Source organism: Coffea arabica, chromosome 8c (assembly GCF_036785885.1).
Source record: "Coffea arabica cultivar ET-39 chromosome 8c, Coffea Arabica ET-39 HiFi, whole genome shotgun sequence".
Taxonomy (NCBI): domain Eukaryota; kingdom Viridiplantae; phylum Streptophyta; class Magnoliopsida; order Gentianales; family Rubiaceae; genus Coffea; species Coffea arabica.
The window spans coordinates 37334809-37360559 of NC_092325.1; the positions used below are offsets into that span (position 1 = coordinate 37334809).

The following is a 25751-nucleotide window of genomic DNA, read 5'->3' on the forward strand; positions in this document are numbered from 1 at the left end:
GTGGGGAGATAGCTGGACCCAAGATAGAAAAGAAAGGGGAACAGAGTTTTGGGGAGGGGAGTCTAGACCAGACTGAGAAGGTGGAGGATGATAACATGTGGCTTGATGGGGGTCAAGAAGAGGAAAAGTTGGGTAGGGGTAGGGGGAGAGAGAAGGGAAAAAGTCAGGCAGCTGGAAGCATGGGTAAGAGTAAGCCTTCTGGGAAATACAAGGGTAGTAGGGGGTGGAGAAGATTGGTTCAGGAAGTTGGGAGGAGAGTGCCATTGGGAGAGAAAAATTCTGGTATGGAGATAGAGGAGTCTGGTAAGAGGAAGCAGGGTGATGCTCTTGGAAAAGAGAACTGTGAGGAGCCAATGGGAGGAGATCAGAAAAAATTGAAGGGGATGGAAGGGGAGGTTGACAGGGAGTGTTTTCTGAAGATGGTGGAGCCCAACCTTAATGGGGCTCCCAGCCCTCAATGAGAGCTGTGGTGTGGAACTGTCGAGGTGCTGGGAGCCCCTTGACAGTTTCTCAACTTGAGGAGGTTGTGAGACTCCACTCCCCTAAGTTAGTCTTTTTAGCTGAAACTAAAAACAAAAAATTTGTTATGAATAAAATTAGGATGAGACTGAGATATGATAGTCTGTTTGTTGTTGACCCTATAGGTAGAGCTGGAGGTCTGGCTATAATATGGAGGAAGGACTTAGTAGTTAAAAGAGTTCTTTTCATTGATTTTACAATAGAATTGAATGTGGAAGGGAAGGGTACTGAGGAGGATTGGTGGTTTGTTGGGATATATGCTAGTAGTAGTGATCAGCTCAGAGAGCAACAGTGGAAAACCATAGAACATAGAACTAATATATGGGGTAGGAATTGGATTTTAGCTAGTGACATGAATGATCTGCTGTCCAGTGGGGAAAAATGGGAAGGGAAGCAGAGGAGTGATAGAAGTTTTAGAATCTTTAGGAATTTTGTCAATAATAATCAACTGATAGATATTGAATTTGAAGGGATTCCCTGGACTTGGTGTAACAATTGGGATGAGGAGGGTGAGGTTAGGGAAAGATTTGATAGGATCCTGTGTAGTAGGGACTAGAGTAGAGATCATGGTAGAGCTAAGTGTGTGCACATTCAAAATGAGGCCTCTGACCATTGTATGTTGTTACTGGATACTGAGCCAAAGAATAAGAAATGGAAAAAGAGATTCTACTTTGATAAGAATTGGGTGCAGCATAGGGAAGTAAAGAATATTATCTCAACAGCTTGAGATAAACAACAGATGGGGTCCAGGGGGTTCAGGTTAAAATAGAGAATTAAAGAGTGTAGAATGGCTTTGCTACAATGGAACAAGCAGTGTAAAGCCAATGCTAAAACATAGATCAGCAGGATCAAGAAGGAAATAGCAGAGGTTCATATAGGACAGTGTTATTCTTGATTTTGATGATCACAAAGAATTTTGAAATGTTTAACTAATTCTATTCAAATATGAGTGTTTTGCTTTTTAGAGAATCAGGTACAAAGGTGTCAAGAAAAGAAAATCAACCAAAAGAAGAAGCAAAAACAGAGCACTCATGTCGGACGTCCGAAAGGATGAAGAACATCAAAGAGGAAACTCTGTCGGACGCTCATGAGAAAGCATCGGACGTTCGGGAGAATCGGACGCACGCTTCGGACGCACATCGATCGCGTCGGACGTCCGAAAAATTTCGCAAAGTTTTGATGACTCTCTGACGACGTTCGGACGCAGAAGTTGTCGGATGATAAAATCCCATTGGACGTCCGAACAACAACTTGGCTGATTTTCGGACGATGTGTTTGGACGATGAACAAGCTGTCGGACGTCCGATAGTCCCAACGGCTAGCTGACTCTTCATCTGCTTTCTATCCGTTGGAAGCATAAATGAAACCCATTTTTGGTCCCCTTTAAATACAAACGATTCTAAACCAGGGAAGGACTCAAACACACTTTGTTTACAAGATCTCAATAGATATTTTAGTTAGAAAATAGTCTCCTAAACAAGATTTGTTCTCCAAGTAGTATGAAATTCTTGTAAGCACTTCTCTTGTGTTTGAAATTTTCAATAGTGTAGATTTGTTAAGGGTTATCTGAGTGATAGTAAAACTTCTTAACTTGACTAAGTGAGGCTTGGGGCAAGACGGAAGTGATCCCTCCATTGTACATTAAGTTGATTATTTTTCATCAAAGAGAAGGTGCTCATCTTTGTAGTTGGTATTCAAGTTTGAGGAAAGCTTGGCAGACAATCGCTTTGATACTCCATCTTATTCTTTTTGTTTAATAAAATTCTCATTACTTATATACACTCTTATTTCTGATCAACATTGCTCTCTTCTTTAAATTAACTTGGCTGATCACTACTAGACAAGAAGGTAAATTTTTATTAAAGAAAAAGTACATAAACTCAATAAAGTATTTTTAATCAACCTAATTCACCCCCCTCTTAGGTTGTCTTTGGGCCTTACAATTAGTATCAGAGTTTGGTCTCTTAGAGATTAAGCTCAAGCGGCTTGGAGTAAAGATGACAACCAATCATGCCATGTTTGTTGAGGGGCAATCTGTCACTAGACCTCCCATGTTTACTGGTTCCAATTATGTTAGTTGGAAAGAAAGAATGATTATCTTTTTGCAATTCATTGATATTGAGCTATGGTTTATTGTGAATGAAGGACCGCATGATGCTAACGTTCTTGATGCAGATACAGGTTTGTTTTGGCCAAAAACAAGAGCTGATTTGAATGCTCAAAATAGAACCAATCTCACATTGAATGCCAAATCCATGAATGTTCTTTATGGTACCTTAAACTCAAATGAATCAATTAGAGTAAAAGGATGTAAATCTGCCAAAGAAATGTGGGATAAGTTAAGAGAAATTCATGAGGATAATGACAACGTGAGAGAATAGAAAAAGTCTATCTTGGTCACAAAGTATGAATCATTTAAAATAGAACCCCTTGAGAATATTGACAAAATGTATTGCAGGTTCAATGACTTGATCAAAGATCTCGAGGTGTTGGGCAAAGAGTACACCTTGGGAGAGAAAAACAGGAAAATTCTCAATGCATTGGGCAAAGAATGGGAAAGTAAAGTGACTGCAATAGAGGAGGCTAAGGATTTGAATTCTGTGCCTATTGAATCTCTCATTAACTCACTAATCTCCTATGAGTTGAAGTTGAAAACTAAAGTGCAGGAGGAAGAGGACGCGAGAGCAAAGAGAAACATTGCTCTAAAGGTAGCTCAAGGTGAAAATGATCCAGCTCAATTGAATGATGAAGACTCGGATGGTGATGACAACGATCTTGCTCTCATCACAAAAAGTTTCAAGAGAATCTTGAATAAAAGGAAGTTTAGAAGGGGAGGACCTAACAATCAATTCCAGAATCAGTCTTCAAACGCAAGGAACAAAGGAAAACAAGAATTCAACAAGAAACAATTGGATAAATGCTATGAATGTGGACAGTCTGGACACTACGCAAACGAATGCTCCCTGAAGAAAAAGAAAAATGAAAAAGCTGATCGAAAGCCAAGATTCAACAACTTCCAAATTACATGGAATGAATGTAACTCCGAAGGCGAAATTGAAGAAAAAGAAGAATCAGCTCAAATGGCCTTCATGGCTATTGGAGATAATGAGGGAAAAAGCTCAAATAAGTCCAAATGGTTCATTGACAGTGGCTGTTCAAGGCATATGACCGGTGATCCTTCGTTGTTCATAAAGTTAAAATCAAAATCAAGTGAAAATGTGACATTTGGTGATGACGTGAAAGCTAAGACAATTGGAATAGGTGATGTTGGTAAGGATGGTGAAACTTTTGTTCATAATGTGCTCTTAGTTGATAACTTAGGTTATAACTTGCTTAGTGTTAGTCAATTATGTGATAAAAACTTGAATGTGTTGTTCAAAAAGCAGGGATGCATTGTGCTTGACTCTAAATATAATGTTGTATTCAAAGGTAAGAGGTTTAACGATATTTATATTGTTGTTCTTGATAAACTTGATTCATCTAGCTTCCAATATCTTAAAACTTCAAATGAAGATCCTTGGTTGTGGCATAGGAGACTTTGTCATTTTAACATGGAATTACTAAAGGAAATTTCGAAAAAGGAGTTGGTTAGAGACTTGCTAAAAATCAGTTTTGAAAAGGACAAAATTTGTGATGCATGTCAATTTGGGAAGCAAACAAAAATTTCCTTTAAACCAAAGAAGTGTGTATCAATTTCTAAACCTTTGGAACTCTTGCATCTTGATTTATTTGGTCCTACTCAAATTACTAACTTGGGAGGTAAGAGATATTGTTTTGTGATTGTTGATGATTATTCTATACTTTGGTGATATTCCTTGCTCATAAAGATGATGCTTTTAAAAATTTTACTTCATTGTTTGCTAAAGTGCAAAATCTGCTTGGTTTAAAAATTGTTAGGATTAGAAGTGATAATGGGACGGAATTCAAGTTTTGTGATTTTTCAGAATTTTGTGATCATAATGGCATAACACATGAGTTTTCTATTGCAAGGACTCCACAGTAAAATGGTGTTGTAGAAAGGAAAAATAGGACACTCCAAGAGGCTGCTAGAACTATGTTGAGTGAATGTAATTTGCCAAAATATCTTTGGGTTGAAACGGTAAACACCGCATGTTATGTGATGAATAGAATTTTCTTAAGACCTATTTTGAATAAAACATCTTATGAACTAATTTTTGATAAGAAACCTACGGTTGGATATTTCAAAGTTTTTGGTTGTAAATATTTTATTTTGAATTTAAAGGAACATCTTGGTAAGTTTGAAAAAAAATCTGATGAAGGAATATTTTTGGGGTATTATGAGAACAAAAGAGGATATAGAGTCTTTAATAGAAGAACTCTTGTGATAGAAGAAGCTATACACATAACATTTGATGAAACTAATGATGATAATTCCAAAAGTTCGTGTGAGGATGATGATGTAGGTGTTCGTGAAGGAATGAAAAAGCTAACAATTGGTGATGAAGGAAACTCTAAATCGGAAGCAAAGGAAATGGAGGATGAAGTTCATGAAGATCAAGAAAAGAAAGATGAAGACAAGAATGATGATTCATTCAAAGACCTTTCCAAAGCTTGGAAATTTAGCCAAAATCATCCAAGAGAGATTATAATTGGTGATCCATCCGAGAAGGTAAAGACTCGTTCCTCATCTAAGAAATTGATAGATAATTTTGCTTTAGTCTCTCTTTTTGAATCTAAAAATATCAATGATACTTTAAATGATGAAAACTGAATTTTGGCAATACAAGAGAAACTTAATCAATTTGAGAGAAATAAGGTTTAAACACTAGTTGATAGACCTAAAAATCAACCTATCATTGGCACGAAGTGGATATTCAGAAATAAGTTGGATGATAAAGGTGTAGTTGTAAGAAATAAAGCTAGATTAGTTGCTAAAGGATATGCACAAGAAGAAAGAATTGATTTTGATGAAACATTTGCTCCCGTAGCCAGATTAGAATCGATTAGAATGCTTCTTGCTTTTGCTTGCTTCAAAGGTTTCAAATTGTTTCAAATGGATGTTAAAAGTGCCTTCTTAAATTGTTTTATTGATCATGAAGTATATGTGGATCAACCACCCGATTTTAAAAATACAAAATTTTCAAGTCATATGTTTAAACTCTCAAAAGCATTATATGGACTAAAACAAGCTCCAAGAGCTTGGTATGAAAGATTGAGTGATTTCTTGATTGAAAATGGTTTCAAAAGAGGAATTGTGGACACCACACTTTTTACTAAGCATGTGTTAAATGATCTTCTTATTGTGCAAATATATGTAGATGATATTATTTTTTATACTACTAATGAGTATCTATGCAAGGATTTTTCCACCATTAAGTAAAGTGAATTTGAAATGAGTATGATGGGAGAATTAAATTTCTTCCTTGGACTTCAAATACATCAAGCCTTGGAGGGAATTTTTATAAATCAAGCAAAATACACCAAGGAATTGCTGAAAAGATTTGGCATGAAGGACTCAAAGCAAGTTGGAACTCCAATGTGCACTTCTACAAAACTTGACAAAGATGAAGAAGGTAAACATGTGGATAAAAGTACTATAGAGGTATGATTGAAAACCTACTCTATTTAACCGCAAGTAAACCCGATATTATGTTTGCTGTTTGATTGTGTGCTAGATTTCAATCTTGTCTAAAAGAATCACATTTGAACGCTGTTAAAAGGATTTTTAGGTATTTGAAAGGTACATTAGACTATGGTCTTTGGTATGCTAGATCTTGTGAATTTGCTCTATATGGATATTCTGATGCAGATTTTGGTGGTTGTCGTGTGAACAGAAAAAGTACTAGTGGAACTTGTCACTTTCTTGGTAATTGTTTAGTTTCTTGGCTTAGCAAAAAATAAAATACAATCTCTTTGTCTACAACCGAAGCGGAATATATTGCCGCTAGTGCATGTTGTGCTCAACTTTTATGGATGAAGCATATCTTGAATGATTTTGGATTGTTATATGACTGCATTCCTATATTCTGTGATAATACTAGTGCTATCAATTTGATAAAAAATCTAATTCAGCATTCTAGGACAAAACATATAGATATAAAGCACCACTTTATTCGCGATCTTGTTCAAAACTGGATATGTTTGTAATGTTTGTGATGTTTTGTTATGAATGTTTAGTTCTTTTTCATGTTACTAGTTCGTGTAATGTCTCTTTACCTTTTGACTTTTGTGATAACAAAAAGGGGGAGAGATATGAAGATATGAATTTGGATATGTGTGTCGGTTGCTTAACTGTTTTTGGATGATTGAATAAATCTGTGAAGTAGCCAAGTGAGAGGGAGTTTTTCAATTTTGGTTCTTCGATTGACTAAGTAAGGGGGAGCTTTTGTCAATTGAGAAAGGGGGAGCCTATTTGTAATAATCAAATTTCATTTCAAACCATTGTTTTATCATCATAAAAAAGGGGGAGAATGTTATTCTTGATTTTGATGATCACAAAGCACTTTGAAATATTTATCTAATTCTCTTCAAATATGAGTATTTTGCTTTTTAGAGAATCAGGTACAAAGGTGTCAAGGAAAGAAAATCAAACAAAAAAAGAAACAAAAACAGGGCACTCATGTCGGACGTCCGAAAGGATGAAGAACATCAAAGAGGAAACTCTGTCAGACACTCATGAGGAAGCATCGAACGTTCGGGAGGATCGGACGCACTTTTCAGACGCACATCGATCACGTCGGACGTCCGGAAAATTTCACAAAGTTTTGATGACTCTCTGACGGCGTTCGGACGCAGAAGCTGTCGGACGATAAAATCCCTTTAGACATCCGAACAACAACTTGGCTGATTTTCGGACGATGTGTTCGGACGATGAACAAGCTGTCGGACGTCCGACAGCCCCAACGGCTAGCTGACTCTTCATCTGCCTTCTATCCGTTGGAAGCATAAATGAATCCCATTTTTGGTCCCCTTTAAATACAAACAATTCTGAACCAGGGAGGGACTCAAGCACACTTTGTTTACAAGATCTCAAGAGATATTTTAGCTAGAAAATAGTCTCCTAAGCAAGATTTGTTCTCCAAGTAGTGTGAAATTCTTGTAAGCACTTCTCTTGTGTTTGAAATTTTCAATAGTGTAGCTTTGTTGAGGGTTATTTGAGTGATAGTAAAACTTCTTAGTTTGACTAAGTGAGGCTTGGGGCAAGGAGGAAGTGATCCCTCCATTGTACATTGAATTGATTATTTTTCATCAAAGAGAAGGTGCTCATCTTTGTGGTTGGTTTTCAAGTTTGAGAAAAGCTTGGTAGACAATCGGTTTGATACTCCATCTTATTCTTTTTGTTTAATAAAATTCTCATTGCTTATATACACTCTTATTTCTGATCAACATTGCCCTCTTCTTTAAATTAACTTGGCTGATCACTACTAGACAATAAGGTAAATTTTTATTAAAGAAAAAGTGCATAAACTCAATAAAGTATTTTTAATCAACCTAATTCACCCCCCTCTTAGGTTGTCTTTGAGCCTTACAGACAGCAGGCAGATAAAAAAGGGAGATTGAGTGCTCTTAAGAGACAGCTTACTGAGGCTTACAAGAAGGAGGAAGCTTACTGGGGGCAAAAGGCTAGAGTGCAATGGTTGAAAGAGAGAGATAGAAACACCAAGTATTTTCATACTGTGGTTGCGGGGAGAAGGAGGAGGAACAATATATCTACCCTGCAAAGAGAGGATGGTACTTGGTGCAAGTCTGAGGGAGAGGTTGAAGGGGAGATCAATGGGTATTTTAGGAAACTTTTCACTTCTACTAATCCAAGGCAATTTGATGCAATACTCAATGGCATTCCCCAGGTGATCACAGGACAGATGAACAACAAGCTCACCAGACCAGTCTCTGAGATGGAAGTCAGGAAAGCAATGTTTTCTTTACATCCCAATAAAGCCCCTGGATCTGATGGTATGACACCTTTCTTTTTTTAGCATTTTTGGGATATCATTAAAACAGATCTGATAGCTGCCATCTCTAGCTTCTTTTATTCTAGTCATTTACTGAAAGCTATTAATAAGACTATCATCACTTTGATCCCTAAAGTTGGCTCTCCCATTTCTATGTCCCAATATAGACCTATTAGCCTTTGCAATGTAGTATATAGAATCATTTCTAAGGTTCTTGTGAATAGGTTAAAACCTTTCCTTAAGCATTGCATTAGTAGTAATCAGTCAGCTTTTATTCCTGGCAGGCAAATAATTGATAATATTGTAATTGCGCATGAAAGTATTCATTGTTTAAAACAAAGAAGAACAGGATCTAATGAGTTTATGGCTCTGAAACTAGATATGGTGAAAGCCTATGACAGCGTAGAATGGCCTTTTGTGGTCAAAATGCTGGAGAAAATGGGATTTTGCCAACTTTGGATAAACTGGATTTTTAAATGCATGTCATCTGTTGTGTACTCTTTTAATGTAAACGGTGAAAAAAAGGGTATGGTTAGGCCATCTAGAGGAATTAGGCAAGGGGATCCATTATCCCCATACCTATTTGTGCTTGTGTCTGAAGGACTGTCCTGCCTGTTAAAGCAGGCAGTTAACAATCATTGCTTGTCAAGCTTAAAGATTGCCAAAGATAGCCCTGCTATTTCACACTTATTTTTTTGCATATGACACTCTCTTATTTTGTAGAGCCAGTTTGAAAGAGGCAAGACAGGTGATGAGAATCTTGGAGATTTATGAAATAGCATCTAGGCAGAAGATCAATACTGATAAATCTTCTGTATTCTTTAGTAAGAATACAGATGAGAGTAAGAAGGCAGCGATTTTAGGCTTATTGGGGGGGATGAAACATGTGGATCAGAGCAGGCATCTGGGGCTACCTATGGTTATTGGCAAATCCAAAAGACAGGTTTTCAACTATATTAAGGTCAAGGTGTTAGAGAAACTTAAAGGCTGGAAAGAAAAATTGTTGAGCCAAGCTGGGAAGGAGGTCCTGTTGAAGTCTGTAATAGTAGCTATGCCTGCATATGCTATGAACTATTGTAGGTTGCCTAAGAGCTTATGTCAAGAAATGTGTAGAGAAATGGCAAGATTTTGGTGGGGGGAGAGTGAAGGGAGGAGGAAGACTCACTGGGTGGAATGGGGAAGTTGGCTGCAGTTAAAGGGAAAGAGGGTTTAGGTTTCAGAGATTTGCAGGATTTCAACAGTGCCATGTTGGCTAAGATGCTGTGGAGGATTCTGACACAGCCTAACCTGCTGATGAGTAAGGTGTTGAGGGGGAAATGTTTTAAAGGGGAATCCATTTGGCAGACACAGGTTAGGGCAAGAGACTCTTGGATATGGAAGAGCCTTTTGAGTGCAAGGGAGATACTGGAGATAGGAGCTAGGAGGAGGGTGGGGGATGGTAGAACAGTGGATATCTGGAAGGATAGGTGGTTACCAGATGAAGGGTCAGGTATGGTGGCCTCTCCATAGCCAGCAGATTGTCCTGTCCAGAAAGTTCATGAACTGATCCAGGATGGAAAGTGGAACATAGCAGTGATGGAATCTATGCTCAGTAAGGAGGATTGCAAGAAGATTGAAGTAATCCCTATCAGCCTATGTGAAGGGAAGGATAAGCTGGTGTGGCCATGGACTAAATCTAGACAGTATTCAGTTAAGACTGGGTATATGCTGGCTAGAGATATGAGAAGGGAATGGAGGAGGAAGGAACAACAAGAAGCCAGTAATAGCAGAAATGCATGTCACTCTAATGTATGGAAGCTGCTATGGAACTTAGACATAAAATACAAACTAAAACACTTTCTCTGGAAGTGTTTGCATGGGGTCCTGCCAGTCAATAAGGTGATCAGGAGTAGGATAGGTATAGGAGAGGATAGGTGCAGGTGTTGTGGGGAGATGACAGAAACATTGGAGCACTTGTTTTTCTTTTGTAGTCATGCAAAGCTTATATGGAAGGCAGCTCCAATTGATTGGGATGGTCTAAAGGAGTACAGGCACAGTTTCTGGCATTGGTGGAATAGCCTGATGGAGGTGCAGAACAGAATAGGAGGACAGAGCCACATTGCTTTAATAGTAAATATCCTATGGCAGATATGGAAATCCAGAAACCAAGTGCAGTTTAATGAGGAAAGGAACTGTCCAGGAAGAATAGTCAGTAAAGCTGTTAATGAGTGGTCTGAGTATCAAGAAGTGAGAAATGGGGGGGGAATGGTTGCGGAACAAAGGAAAACACAGGTGGATGAGAGTAGTAAATGGGTTCCACCCCCACAGGGGGTTGTCAAACTAAATACTGATGCAGCCTTGGAGGTTAAAGAAGGTAGAATAGGTTGGGGAGTTGTGGCCAGGAAAGAGGATGGCACGGTAGTAGGAGCTTGGGCAGGAGGTGAACGAAGGAATGGCATCCCAGCAGTGGAGGAGGCCTTAGCCATCAGGAAAGCTGTCATCAAGGCTAAATAGTATGGGTGGAACAAAGTGGAAATCCAATCTGTTTGTAAACAAATGGTGGATCTGCTCAAGGATAGGAATGGGGATCACCCAGTTGTAGGGACCATCTTGTATGATGTACTGGAGTTATGTCAAGGCTTAAGGATTGTTACTTCTCTTTTGCTACAAGAGGTGGTAATAATGTGTCTCATAAGCTGGCAAAATTTGCCATTAGCTTGTCTGAGGAAATTAGTTGGAAGGAGTCCTTTCCAATCTGGCTTACTAGCTTAGCCACAATTGATGTAAGAGCAGTTGCTCAAACAATGTAATCCTTACTTTGATTAATGAAATTTGTTATCGATTGGAAAAAAAAAAAAAAGTTATCCAACTTTTATAAATTTGAATAATTATGAAGAGAAAATAAATGTCATTTCCGTGCTAAAAGAAATGGTGATAATGAACTGAAATTGAAATATAACCTGTAAGCTATACACATACAAAATTAATAGATAAATAAAAATATACAGTTTAGAGATACAGAATATATATATATATATATATAATACAACAAGAAAATGAAGAAAACTTGTTGCTTGCCGAAGATGTCTTTTAGTTGTTGATCTAGTCAACAGGCTCCTGAGTCACGCTTCCGAATGTGCGCAAACTCAAAGCTATTATAGTTGAACAACAAAGACTATTTGATTATCGTAACCCCAAATAAAACAAGACAATGTTCGTTAAGGAATCCAGTCAACCGGCAACACCTTTGAGTTTGTCTATACTAATTACTAATATAAGTTTCATATTTGTATCTATTAATGCAATGTGTACTATGTAATGTAATTGTTAATGGGATTAATCTTGTATATCTAACAGTCTATGTATATCTAAAGATTAATGGGATTAATCTTGTATATCTAACAGTCTATTTGTATCTATGCGCCAACAAGCATGGATGCATATTACATGTGTCAAAATGAAAGTTTAAATTCAACTAAATTGAGATTATGCACATTTATCCATGCCACTAATATATACATTATCATAATGTATATAAAATTAAGGGATTTTTTAATGGCTGTGCATACTAACAATTATTATCCTGTATTGTATTTATATGCTTTCCTTATTTAATCTTCCTACCCTTGCTTGTATATATTTTCTTTCCCTAATTAATTTTACATGTCTAAAAAATATGACATCTGAGATATAGTTTAACGGGCACCCATTAGATAGATCCTAAAATTAATCTTAATTAATTAATTAACAGAAACGAAGAAATTGTTATATCTCTAACTTTCTGCTTACAAAGGAAGAATCATCAAAATGCACATCCAAAGATATCACTAATTACCTTCTGGATGACTAGTACTAGATTATGTTATATTACATGTGACATAAACACTTGCCAAATGAACTACTTGCCTAATGTTGGTTTAAAAACTATTTTCAACATGAACTATTCCCTTGCTTTCTCGAAGGGCTGCTACAAAGAGTCTTTGATAACAACCAATTACAATATTTTACTTACACTTGATTTAGTATATTAATATAGGCATATATGCATGGCAATTATACAGTACCCCACACGGTTTGATTATCGCAGTTTTAAACAACTTATGACACAGTATCGTAATTGATGTTTTTCAGACTATATTAAAAAGCGGTGATTGAAATTCACCAGTTAACCGAATTTTGATGGTTGTCCAAAACATAGAAATTAGTACAGCAAAATTAATTGTTAACCCTCGGAAGCTCACAGATAAAGGTGTATTGTCACAGATAAAGCTCACAGATAAATTAATTGAAAAATGTTACTAATTTTAGGAGAAATTATGTATCGTAAAAAAGGTTTAATAATTTTCTATTAAGCATAACTACTGCATACAAAAGGAAAATATATTTGACTTTATTTTGCTTTGATTAGAAGAACTTGTACTAGTAATAAAGGAAATTTCAATTCAACAATCAACGTGCATATAATTACAGTAATTTTTTAGTCATTTAGACTAATATATGCCATAAAATAGTCAGATTTAGTCATTTGTGAATTCATAATTTGAACAGTTTACATAAAATTCATCAATAAAAAATTATGATTATTATAAAATGACATTTTATAATAATTTACCTACCATTTGCCAATAAAAAAAGAGTTTGATAGAAAACATATGGATACAAATCCATAATGTAAATGATACAAAGTAAGTTTGAAAGTCACAGAACTTAACATATGGGTAATTTTACTATAATTTTCAAAAATTATGCTATGTTAATAAAACTTTAATTTTTATACTTGTGACCCAAAAAATAAATTTATTAAGATTTTACCATTTTATTAAATTCATAGGCATTAATATATGAAAATTGTGTACCATTGTATTATATTCATAGGTGTCAATGTATGGAAATTGTGATGTATAAATAAGTGTAATTCTATATATAACTCGAAAGATTTGTTGTTTCTGTCATCCAAACTTTCTAACCTTTCACAAATTTAAAAATAATTCAAATTTATAATATGAATTTGAATAAATATGGAACTTACATTTTTTTTTGAAGTAAATTACTAATCTATATCTGAAACTTAGTTTTTGAAGAGTAAGTTTAGTTCAAGTAATGGTAAGTTTTTATAGATTAATAGTAAATATTGTTGATAGAATAGTAAATTTGGTTAATCATCAAAACTTACTAGTTTGTGGCATAAATTTACTATTTTACTCAAAGAAACTTATATGAAATAGTATTAGGAAGTTTATTTGAAATAATGCTAAGATATTTTATTAATAATTGAAGCTTAGTATTATAGTTAGTAATTACTCGTAATGTAAATGTATGATACATAATTGTACGTATCATTTATAAATGTTATATGTTTTAGGCACTTTAAATATACTATGAAATTTTATTTTTTTTTTGCATATAACCTTTTTTGCTGCCCTTACTTTCACTTACGACCCTCTCACTTTGACAGTTGTTTATTTTAGGCACTTCACGTTTCACCTTTACACTTTGGAATCCCATCAACTTTTCCTATCTCTTTTCCACTTAATTTCAATGTCCAACAAGTCTTCAGGTTCTAGGTCACAAAAGACATTTACACGTATCTATCCAACACACTTTTCCTACCATTTGTAGCCACAATTATACCGCAGCAACTTTCCACACCTCTTCTCTGACTCTGAACATACCTTAGCAACATCCATTATTTCCTTGTAACAATGGTAAAATCTTATTTTCAGAGCAAAATGGCCTGAAGGAATCGATATGCCAACCAGACTATTTTAGAAATACATAACTACTTGTAGTAGTTCCGAGCTAAACTATTCGACAAAAACTTAATTCAGAAACCTCGATTACGAATATTTGGATTTCACATCACAAGTCAAGCAAGAATTTGTGCAGAATTGGCTACACTTAGTAGAAGTTCATTAGGAACCGCAAAAGTTGCATCTTTAAATAGGAAAAAAGGAAAGCATTTAATGATTTTAGATGTGACGCTTATTTTGCAACATCACAAAAGTGAAAAGATGACACTAATAACAGGATAGGGAGAGTAGACACGAGAAGATGATACATAAGAAGGTATATCATGAAAAGGTATCATCCTAGTTGAGTTGTGGGAATCGTGGTTCAGCAACTGCAACGAGAGGTTTGGCAAGGAAGCCAGCATCCTCGCACTCTGCTAAGTCGATTTGCGAATGACCTGATGGAATCTTCCAGCTAAAGCATTGAAGAAGTCTGGCCAGCAACATCACAGTGAGCGTGGAACCCAAAAGGACTCCTGGACATCCACGCCTTCCGGTGCTGAAGGAAAACATATTTAATTCTGGATCGTTGAGATCCATTCTAGCATCATCCATGTCCTTCATGTGTCGCTCGGGCTTGTACTTAAGCGGATCCTCCCAGATTCGAGGATTACGGCTAAGTCCTGGACGGCTGACGATAACATGGCTACCCTTCGGGATGAAGTAGCCACCAACGACGGTGTCCTGAGTGGATACATGAGGAACATTAAAGGGTGCTAATGGATGGAGCCGCAAGGACTCTCTTACGCAGGCCTTCACATATTTCAGCCTCGGAAGGTCAGACTCTTGAACAAGCCTATCCTTTCCAACCACGGCGTCTAGCTCTTCTGTGGCTTTTTGAAGCATTTCAGGTTGATTTGGCATCTCTGCTAATGCCCACTCCACAGCATTTGATGGATTATCGACTGTCGCAAACATTAATTCCTGTCGAGCATGCATCATAGTAAAGTTAAAAGTGAAAACTGATACTAATCCTTTTTAACCAAATTCAGTAACCAACTGACCGTACAACAACACCATATTTCAAGTTTCATTTTGGTGGTGATTAAGGCTCATTGAGATTCCATCCTTTTCTGAGTTCTTCTAATCAACAAATTTGGGCAAATTATTTTTTAATATTGTCAGAGCGTGGCTGATGATGTCGTCTTAAGGCACCTTTTGTACGGCATTTGATGTGGACATGATTTACCTGAATGTTTCCACAGCTTTGAGTCTGCATGCAAGATTTTAAGTTTTGGAGTATGGTCCCTACGATTGATTTTGTACTTATGTGAAAAGGCACTAGCTGATAAGGTGCTAAAGTTTGATTTACTCCATTTGTTTAAGAAATTTTTTATGTAACCATGCAGCAGGATAGAGGATTCCTTACAGTAATTTGTGCTCTAATCTCCTCAGTTGTTAAGAGGGGTCTGCCGTTGCTATCTTTGAGCCTGATTAGGACATCAAGAAGGTCTTCTTCCTCCTTTTTCACGCCACTCTTCCACATTTTAATCCTTTTTTCAATTTCAGGATCTTGGTGCTTTCGTACGCATGCAATGGCCTCAGTAAGAATCTTTCCGTAGCCATCAAAATCAAAAATCTTCATCCAGGGCATGTAATCAGATACGCTGAATGCATACAAATGAGCAAGCATTTTGAATAGTGCATTGATATGTTCAACTTCCTCAGCACCTGGTCCTCCATCTTCCATTCCTTTCCCGAAGAATCGCTTGTTGGAAATCATTTTTCTAGTCACATTTCCGCAGTAGTGTTGCGTAACCAATCTTATGTCCACTAGCCCACCGGTGGCATTGCCCTTGCACTGGCTGTAAACATAATTAACCAAATGATCTGCTTCCTCTGCTCGCTTGCTGTGAAGCCATTGGTGTTTAGCAGGTGAGAGCACACTGGAAACGACCATCCTCTTCATTTTCTTGTATTGATCGCCCAAAGGTGAACGGATTGTCGTCAAGAATCCTTCACTACAAAGTTCTGCAGACATGGAAACAGGTCTGCTGGAGAAAATCGTGTCTTGTTTCTTGAGGAATTCGCGAGCGAGTTCAGGAGAAGTGACAGGAATGATATGAACACCGAAAATGCGGATACATGCGATTTCGGTATTCAAATCATCCATGACTTTGCATATCCATCGATTTGTTGGTCTGTTTCTCAGCATTTGGAAAATGCAGCCAAAGAAAGGCAAGCATTTTGGGCCAGGAGGGAGAGGTAATCGAGGTTTGTTGTTCTTTAGACAAATAGTTAACCATTTGTCCATCATAAAGATCACCAACAACACCAAAGCCATGAATCCTGAGAAAAATGGGATCCATGAGATTGAGATAAATCCCAAGCCTGAATCAACACGAAGCCCGGAAGTGTAATTCATGACTTGAGACCGTATGAAAAGGTTATCAGGCTGCGTAGGTTCGTTTATTCTTGTTACACAGGCTAAGGAGGAGTGTAGGCAAATGCAATTCTTGTTGATGGTTTGTAAAGAGTTCGATCATGCGAGCTTTTTATAGGAGAACCTTGTTGCTGGCCGCCAAATGTTTATGACATTGCAGCACTGTCCCCGTTCAAGTGTCACAAGGAACTTAGATATTAGGAACAGTACTTATTTGCCCATGTAGCATCTCTTTCAACTCAACAAACGTGCAGCAGCACCAAATATGAACAATACATACCACGTGTAAATTAAGTTCATAGTCTAATGCCGAGGACGACTTAGTTTAACGGTTAAAATTAATGTTTCAAGATTTAAAAGTCTTGGGTTCTGTTGCCTCTTTGTCCTTCTCTACCTCTTAAATCCCAAAAAAAAAAATCCTGGGTTCGACACTAAAGAAACACTTTGAAACTTTACTATTCAGTTGTTAGATTTTACTATAAAGGAAACTTAGCACCACTTCTGGCACGTTTTAGATCACACGGATCCTCAATACCACTTTTTCGGTGGCAATTCAGTGTCATCTATATTTATGTTAAATGTCCTGTTTATTTAATTTGTCATGTGTTATTTATTTAAATTTCTTCTATCATCACATAATAAGTGGAATTGGCACTAAATTTGATATCGAGTAATGACATAGAGAATCCCAACTACATAAAGAATGACACAGGATGTAAAACAGAAGATCCATTGTGATTTATTCTTTTTAGTTGCTTGCAAACTTAGCACCACTTCTGGCACGTTTTAGATGTGATGCATTATTGAGCCTGTCCCAATCTTCCGCTCTAACGCGGGCCGGGTTTTGAGCGCATGAAACTCATCACTATCTCGTACAGCGTTGAGAGTTGAGACCATAGCATGTTACACGAAAGCGCGGCTTTCTCTGCAGGGTTGTCACACAAGATAAGCACGCCGCCCACCTGCTGGCCGGGCGAAATGAAGTTCTCTCCCGGTCAACTGTCCACAAAATGAGAAAGAAAGGCCAATAATTTTAGTTGTGCACATTATTGCCTGCAGACGATGTCTACTGTTATTAATCCTTAGTCCAGAATGCAGATGCTATTCATTCATGCTTCAGAACATGTGCAAAGTCGAAGCTAGTATAGTACCCACCCCTCCCGTGCTAGAAAAAATAAATAAATAAATGAGAATAACAAAGACAATATGTTAATTTAACCCAAAAAAAAAAGATAACTTTTGTTAAGGTACCCTTTTTTTAAAACAAGACATTTTGATTAATTTAAAGGGTTAATTACAATTACCTCCCCGAGGTTTGACCAAATAACGAATCGATCCCTGAGATTTGACCAAATTACAAAATAATCCTTTGATCTTGCAATACCATAACAAAAGGGTCCCTGCCGTTAGTCAGGTGACGTTGACTGCTAAATTCTAACAGATTTATGCAATGAAAGTTCAGGAATACCCATCATCCCTTCCATTTTCCCAGCTATCAATCTGCACCAACCTTGCTGCAAAATGCATGCTTTGGGCATCAGATTCTTCGTCTTTATAATCAATCCAACTTTCTAGAATTCCCATTGGTTCTCCCACCGCTCTTTGGATTTGTCTATAATAAGGTTTTTACTTGAAAATTTCAAAATATGAACAAAATAGTATTCAAATAAGGCCTACTGTAACTCCATAACCACAACTAGCAAACCATTTCATTTCATCAGATGCAATGAAAATACTTCAACAAATATCAAATAAGTCTTTTAAATGTGTCAGATGTTGCTATTTTAATACCCAACAAAAGATCTTCAATATGAAATTGTTCCACTCATCTTTTGCTGAATCCCTCACATTTTAGATCTTTTCTCTTAAATTTCATGAGTTGCAAATTCAACTGGATGTATTTGTAGACATTTGTTTACTTGTTTGGAGAAGGTGGCTTAAGAGAAATAACAAACTAGGGGAGTATAATGCATTTACTGTACATCTTAGTTAAGTGGGAGATAGCTAAGACAAGGGAGAGGATTGGATTTTGGTAGTCACCACTTGCAGAAGGATAAATTTGCGAGCAAATCTTTTACCTTTTGTATTTTCTTTCTTGTTTTATGAGTCTTTAATTTCCTTCCTACCATTTACGAATTTATTTTCTTTTTTTTTCTTATTATTGAAGGAATTTTTTAAAGTTTCTTTGATAATTCTGTTTGCTTCACATTTGGTTTTCTTTTATTTATAGACTTTTCACATGGATTTAGAAGTTTTCCTTTCTTCAAAGTTTTCTAGATTTCACATATCTGTTGTTTCTCATATTTGTTGAAAATTTTTTGCATATCAATTTAAAATTGAATTTCAATTTAACTTTTTCAAGTAAAAGAGGTATGTTTGTCATTTCATGGCCTTCGCGGATGGAGTTTAGATGGTGTTACTAGCAAGGGAGGTCAATGTTGTTTAGCCAAACCTCAAGGTAAATTTGGTAGTTTGGCCTAATCTCTTGGGAGGTAAATGTAATTAACCCAATGGTTATTCAGACTTTTGGCTATTTCCGTTTTATATAAATAACAGAAGTTAGCATGGGAGAGGAATCTGTTATTGGTCAAATCTCATGGATTGATTTGTTATTTGGTCAAACCTTAAGGGAGGTAAATGTAATTAACCCTAATTTAAAAGTGTCTATTAATTTGTCCTTTTTGCATATGGGATGTGTCTAGTTTAAAACAATTGGTGGGATTTTAATACATCAACGAAATGACCTTTTTAGAAAAAAAAATGCAAAAGTTGAAAAAATAAAATAAAAATAAAAGTGTCTATTAGTATTTTTAAACTTCTAATTTGAATTTGATATGTCTCTAAGGTGAAATCCAAATAAGATAATTTTCATTTTTTCTCACTAAGATTTTGCTTAATGTTAGTTTGCTCTTTCCTAAATGTATGAAATAATCAAATTTGCCCTCTTTAGTGGTCTGATTATATATTGATTACACAAAAATATTAAATTGATAAAAACAAAAAAATTTCTGCTCTATTTATTTTCCTTAAAATCATTTCGTATTCCTATAAGATTAATGTTTATTTTGTATGTATTATTTTAGTTTTATTAGGCTTTCAATCGAATAACAATGATGATGATGATACAAAATGTTTGTATTGAGATTGTTGGTTGAAAAATAAATTCTTTTTTTGTTTATGTAAATCGTTATAAAAATTGTATTATAATTTTTTGTCAGTCAAATTAGTCAACAATTAATAATTAATCAAAACTATTAAAAAGGCTGTTATGTTTTGCTTTTTAAAACAAATATCAAGAGGCAAAACAAAAAATATCATATTTACATTTGGTTTGGAGTAAAGGTTTAACTACAACCCAATTACGTTGACCAGTTCAAACCAACCCACGAATAATCCGTTCAAGCCTATCTATTAATTTTGAATAGGTCTAAATAGGTACCCATTAAATCCATTTAATTGATGGGTAGTGGATCAATTCGACCCACCCATTTAAAATAATTATACATGTAAACTCAACTTTTAAAAGTGTTAGACAAATAAATTTGAATTTCTTGTTAATCTAATAATAATAAAATACTATTATTTTTTGTCAAACAACATGAAAAAATAAAAGAAAAAAGTAGAATTTTAAGTGATTCATAAATAGGTAATTAAGTATACTCATACCCATTTATTAAATGGATTGATCCAATTACAACTCATTTATACCCATTATTCAATTATAACACGTTCAAATCCATCTATTTCACCCATTTTGACACCTTTGGAGGGTCAATTCAGAACTAAAATATATCTGTTAAGGGATCTAATAGATACTTTTAAAAGTTGAATGACCAAAGAAGATATTCATAAAAGTTGAAGAATTATTGGATTCGTTTATTCAACAAGAAATCAAAATAAAGTCATTCTCCTAGTGGCAATCGTTTTGAACCCCACATTGATACGAGAAAACTATTGAACATAACCACATGAATAGACAAGCGATGAATGGTCCGCCCCATATTAAGACAGGTGCAAGGTTGGCTCGATCGAAGGGGGATGAGTCCAAATTCGCCTAATCCTTGTAGAAGTGAAAAAAAAAATTTAAGAAGAAGAAAAACATGTTTCGACCGTTGCCATTTTCGAACTACAAATTGTGTGGTTCACAAGAATTGGCCGTGTACATTGAACAACGATGGTTTTGTCAACGTTTCGTCGGAGTCTTGTTTACTCGGTCAGGAGTAACACTACAGGATGATTACCCATGACTTGGATTTCATCAGTCATCACGCTTATGATTATATGAAGAACTAATCACGACAGTCATGCAAGTATATTCACTCTTTTTGAAGTTTATAGGTACTAATTCAGAGTGTTGAAACTATCAAATATGGTTTAGTACTGCCTCCAAATCCGTCTTGGGGAAAAAGAAATCCCTGCTCAGCAATTGTTACCATGATCAGTAATCCATCTTAGTTCTTTGGACTTCTGAGCAAGATGTCAAGTTCGAACATTGGAACTTACAAGCGAGTGTGTTTGAGTAACTTCTTATCTGCAAAAAATTATTTTATTGCATCTCGTAAACGCATTTTTAACAACATTTTTATCTTTTCAAAATCCCTCGTTCAGTGTACATGGCCAATTAATTTGAACCAGAAAATTGTATACCTGTCGTTCTCAAGTAGTAATAGTGTCGAAGCATGTTTGTCATCAGGTACTTGATGTTTTCAGTTAACATATTGGGTTTCTAATCTCCACTTATAGACTCCCAGTTATTTGTGGAAGTCACTTTCAGATTTTTTGATTGGCTGTTACGAGGATCATTAATATGATGGTCGTAGTTGTACTGAACGATTTCCAATAATCACGTTAATGAATCTTGATTTTCATCCAATAGAAAAAAAAACTAGTAATTATGTGGTAACAATCCAATTATTGAAGAAGAATGGTAGTTGGGTAATGGGAGATGGATTCTGTAATCTTTAAAGTTACATATACCTGCATCCCGGTCTGGTTAATTACGCTAACTAGTACAAATTAGATCCCTTCAAAGGACCACCACTTTCCACTTATGGTGTTGGATTCTGTTCTGCCTATCTTGCCTTCTTCATAATCCGTATGATGAAGACGGTGTCCTTGATGAATACAAGGTTTCCATTTAAGGCAAGTGATGAAGATGGTGTCTGATTTAGGAAAATGGATGTAATTTGAAAGGGAGTTCGTCAAATAATCGGCAAATTGGACATCAGATGACCCGACAAGTGGGTTGCCCATCTTCCTTTAAAAAAAATTGGGTTAGTTGCAAAATGCACTCTTGAGTTATCACCAACTTGTAACCTGCACCTGGAATTATGAATTGTAGCAGTAAAATATATTACCTTCATCTTGGAATTTTTGGCAAATTATTCAATTGCCATTCATTTGGTGGGCTGAATATTAACAAAAAGACTTAAACCCCCCTGCAAAATATATGTTGAGTAATTTTGCATTTTACAATTTCATCACTACCACCTCCAGTCTATTTTGCTCATTAGCAACTTCGATAAAAGGAATTTGTTCTTTCTTCTTCTCCAATAGTTTTTCACTTCTAGTGCAATGTATGTTTACACATTGTGAGGACAAATCTCTCTGCTTTTGCCTTTCTTTTCTCTGTTCTTTTTAATTTTTTTTTTGTAAGGTTCTGTCTTTTCTTTGTGTTGATGAATAGCGTCTTGGAAAAGTCTGAAGTAACGACAGTTATGATAACGAATCTATTTTTACTTAATATGATAGGTAAAAACACTTTTAACAACCATTTGATTACCTGTTGGACCGGTCACCTAAATGAGATAATGCCTAAAAATTTGGTTAGTAAGTTTGACATTAAAAATAGTAAGTTAACCCCATAAATTAGTAACTTTTATGTCTCAAAAAGCAAATCGAAATAAAAATGAAAGTTACTTTTTTTTTGAATAAATTACTACTCTATATTCGAAACTTACTTTTTGAAGAGTAAGTTTAGTTCAAGTAATAGTAAGTTTTTATAAATGAATAATAAATCTTGTTGATAGAATAGTAAATTTGGTTAATCGTCAAAACTTACTAATTTGTGGCATAAATTTACTATTTTACTTAAAGAAACTTATATTGAACAAGTATTAGGAAGTTTATTTAAAATAATGCTAATATTTTTTATTAATGATTGAAACTTAGTATTATAATTAGTAATCTGGTAACATAAATGTATAATACATGATTGTATGTAAAATTTATAAATGTTATGTGTTTTAAGCATTTTAATAAATGTATGTATGGTTTATAAATGTTATGTGTTTTAATAAATTTATGTTGTAGGTCACAAGTATAAAAGTTAAAGTTGTATTAATGTGGCATAATCATTGAAAATTATAGTAAATTTACAAGTTTCGTGAGTTTCAAATATATTTTGCATCATTTGCATTATGGATTTGTATGCATATTTTTTTTTATCAAACTTATTTTTAATTGGCAAATAGTATGTATGTTATTAGAAAATGTCATTTTATAATAATCATAATTTTTTTATAGGTGAATGGAATATAAACTGCTAAAATTGTCAATTCATGAATGATTAAATCTTACTTCTTTATGGCAAGTATTAGTTTGATTAACTAAAAAAATACTGTAATCAAGTGTACGTTAATGATTCGAAATTTGCACCCCTATCACTATTTTGTTATTACTACTACAAGTTTTTCTAGTCAAAGTAAAACAAAATCAAATATCTTTTCCTTTTTGTATGTAGTGTTTATGTTTAGCAAAAAATTATTAAACCATTTTTACATTACATAATTTCTAATGAAATTAGTAACATTTTCTAAATAAATTGGAATAATTTCTAATTCCTGTTCAGCAATTGTTACCATAATCAGTCATCCGTCTTAGTTCTTTGGACTTCTGAGCAAGAATGTCAAGTTCGAGCATTGGAACTTGCAAGCCAGTGTGTTTAAGCAACTTCTTATTTGCAAAAATTTTATTTTATTGCATCGTAAATGCATTTTTAACAACATATTTATCTTTTCAATGTCTGGCCTTGTTTGACAAATGAGTTTTTTTTGTTGTTTGTCTAAAACTTTACTGTAACTTACTATAAAAAATGTAGAAAATTTTTTTAAAGTGTGTAAATTTTAAAATATTTTGAAATATATAGTTTAGAAATTTTGAAAAGTTTTATAAGATTACTCTAGTTAGAGTTGTTAAAAACTTATTACTCTAGTTAGAGTTGTTAAAAACTTGCGAATGACAAACTTAATCAAAAATTTATTTACCAAACAGGTCCTCTATTTTTTTACATATATCATATTTTAAATAAATGGTATACCCTTTTTTTAAAAATATTTCAAATAATCTCCTGTCCTAACACGCTGCTTTTAACATTTGCAGGAGAGGTAACTAAATCATGAGAAAGTCATTAGGGTCAAACCTGTTCTGTTCCAGACATTTGCCACCTCAGGGCCCCAATCTCAAGCCAATTTTAATTGGAAGTTCATATTAATGACCCCCCTAACAACCAAACAATAAACCTGAAAGTGACTACCACAAATATCCCGATATTGAAAAAGGCCGAACTTCAAACATGATTGGGAGTCTATATGTGGAGATTAGAAACCCAACATGTTAACTGAAAGGGATAATTGCAGAAACCTCCCCTGAGATTTCTAATATTTGCACTAACCTCCCCTGTGGTTTAAAAAATTATACTAATCTCCCCTGAGGTTACTAATTCTTTGCAAATTCAGTCCAAACTATTAAAATATTGTTGTTAGGGAGTGACATTAAAAGTTTTACCAAATTTGTCCTTTGTACTACATGTCCAATGAATGACAAAGTACTACAAATCAATTAACAATTAATAAACTCTAAGGAGTATAGTTTATAGGCAAATACGCATTACTTATTTAAAGTACCGGCTCTTTACGGGTATTTTACTTTCGAACATTTAATTTATGATAAATATATCAATATTTGTAAGTAAAATTCAAAAAGTGTTATAGTAATATTCTTGCAAAAAGGAAATCGGTAGGTTATTTATTTAATATAAATTAAATTTTTTTAAAAAAAAGAAATGACCCATAAAGTATTAATTTTTTATGATTTTCATCCATTACATAAGTAAAGTATTCGCTTTTTATGTGTATTTTATTGTGAATCATTTAATTTATATTAAATACATAAATATTTATAACTAAAATTGAAAAAGTGTTATATTAATATTTTTACAAAAGAAAGATTGGTGGGTTTTGTATTTAACAAAAATTAAATATTTGAAAGTAAATACAAATCTGTATTTGAGCATAAATATTTGTATTAAATTAAATGTTTGAAAGTAAAATACCCGTAAAGAACCGGTACTTTAAATAGTTACCGATTCTTTATGGGTAAACACGCATTACTCATTTAAATTACTGGCTTTTTACGGGTATTTTACTTTCAAACATTTAATTTATGATAAATATATCAATGTTTGTAAATAAAATTCAAAAAGTGTTACAGTAATATTCTTGCAAAAAGAAAATCGGTAGGTTATTTATTTAATATAAATAAAATATTTTTTTAAAAATGACCCATAAAGTATTAAATCTTTATGGCTATCATCCATTACATGAGTAAAGTATTGGCTCTTAATGGGCATTTTATTCTAAATCATTTAATTTATGTTAAATACATAAATGTTTGTAACTAAAATTAAAAAAGTGTTATATTAATATTTTTATGGAACAGAGATTGGTAGTTTTTGTATTTAACAAAAATTAAATATTTGAAAGTAAATACAAATCTGTATTTGAGCCTAAATATGTGTATTAAATTAAATGTTTGAAAGTAAAATACCCATAAAGAGTTGGTACTTTAAATAGGTAATGCGTATTTGCCTATAAACTATACTCCTTAAAGTTTATTAATGATTAATTGATTTGTAGTACTTTGTCATTCATTGGACATATAATACAAAGGACAATTTTGGTAAAAAATTCTAATTTCACTCCCTAAAATAATATTTTAATCGTTTGGACTGAATTTGCAAAGGATTAGTAACCTCAGGGGAGGTCTATGTAATTTTTCAAATCACAGGGGAGGTCAGTGCAAATGTCAGAAACCTCAGGGGAAGTTTCTGCAATTATCCCTAACTGAAAACATCAAGTACCTGATGAAAAACATGTTTCAACTACTTGA

At 34.5% G+C, this 25751-nt stretch overlaps 2 protein-coding genes across 2 annotated transcripts; one reads left to right on the forward strand and one right to left on the reverse strand.

The window, feature by feature from the left end:
• Positions 1-457: 457 nt before the first annotated feature.
• Positions 458-9521, forward strand: LOC140013552 (uncharacterized). The gene is made up of 5 exons (XM_072062867.1): positions 458-1033; positions 7992-8433; positions 8812-9037; positions 9156-9471; positions 9513-9521. The coding sequence occupies exons 1-5, from the start codon at positions 458-460 to the stop codon at positions 9519-9521; spliced, it is 1569 nt and encodes a 522-aa protein (XP_071918968.1).
• A 4840-nt stretch (positions 9522-14361) lies between these two features.
• LOC140013162 (tryptophan N-monooxygenase CYP79A68-like) lies at positions 14362-16565 on the reverse strand. The gene is made up of 2 exons (XM_072062261.1): positions 15570-16565; positions 14362-15124 (listed from the first exon to the last, which is right to left on the reverse strand). Exons 1-2 carry the CDS (start codon positions 16563-16565, stop codon positions 14501-14503), a joined length of 1620 nt encoding a protein of 539 aa, XP_071918362.1. The 3' UTR covers positions 14362-14500.
• Between the last annotated feature and the right edge of the window lie 9186 nt (positions 16566-25751).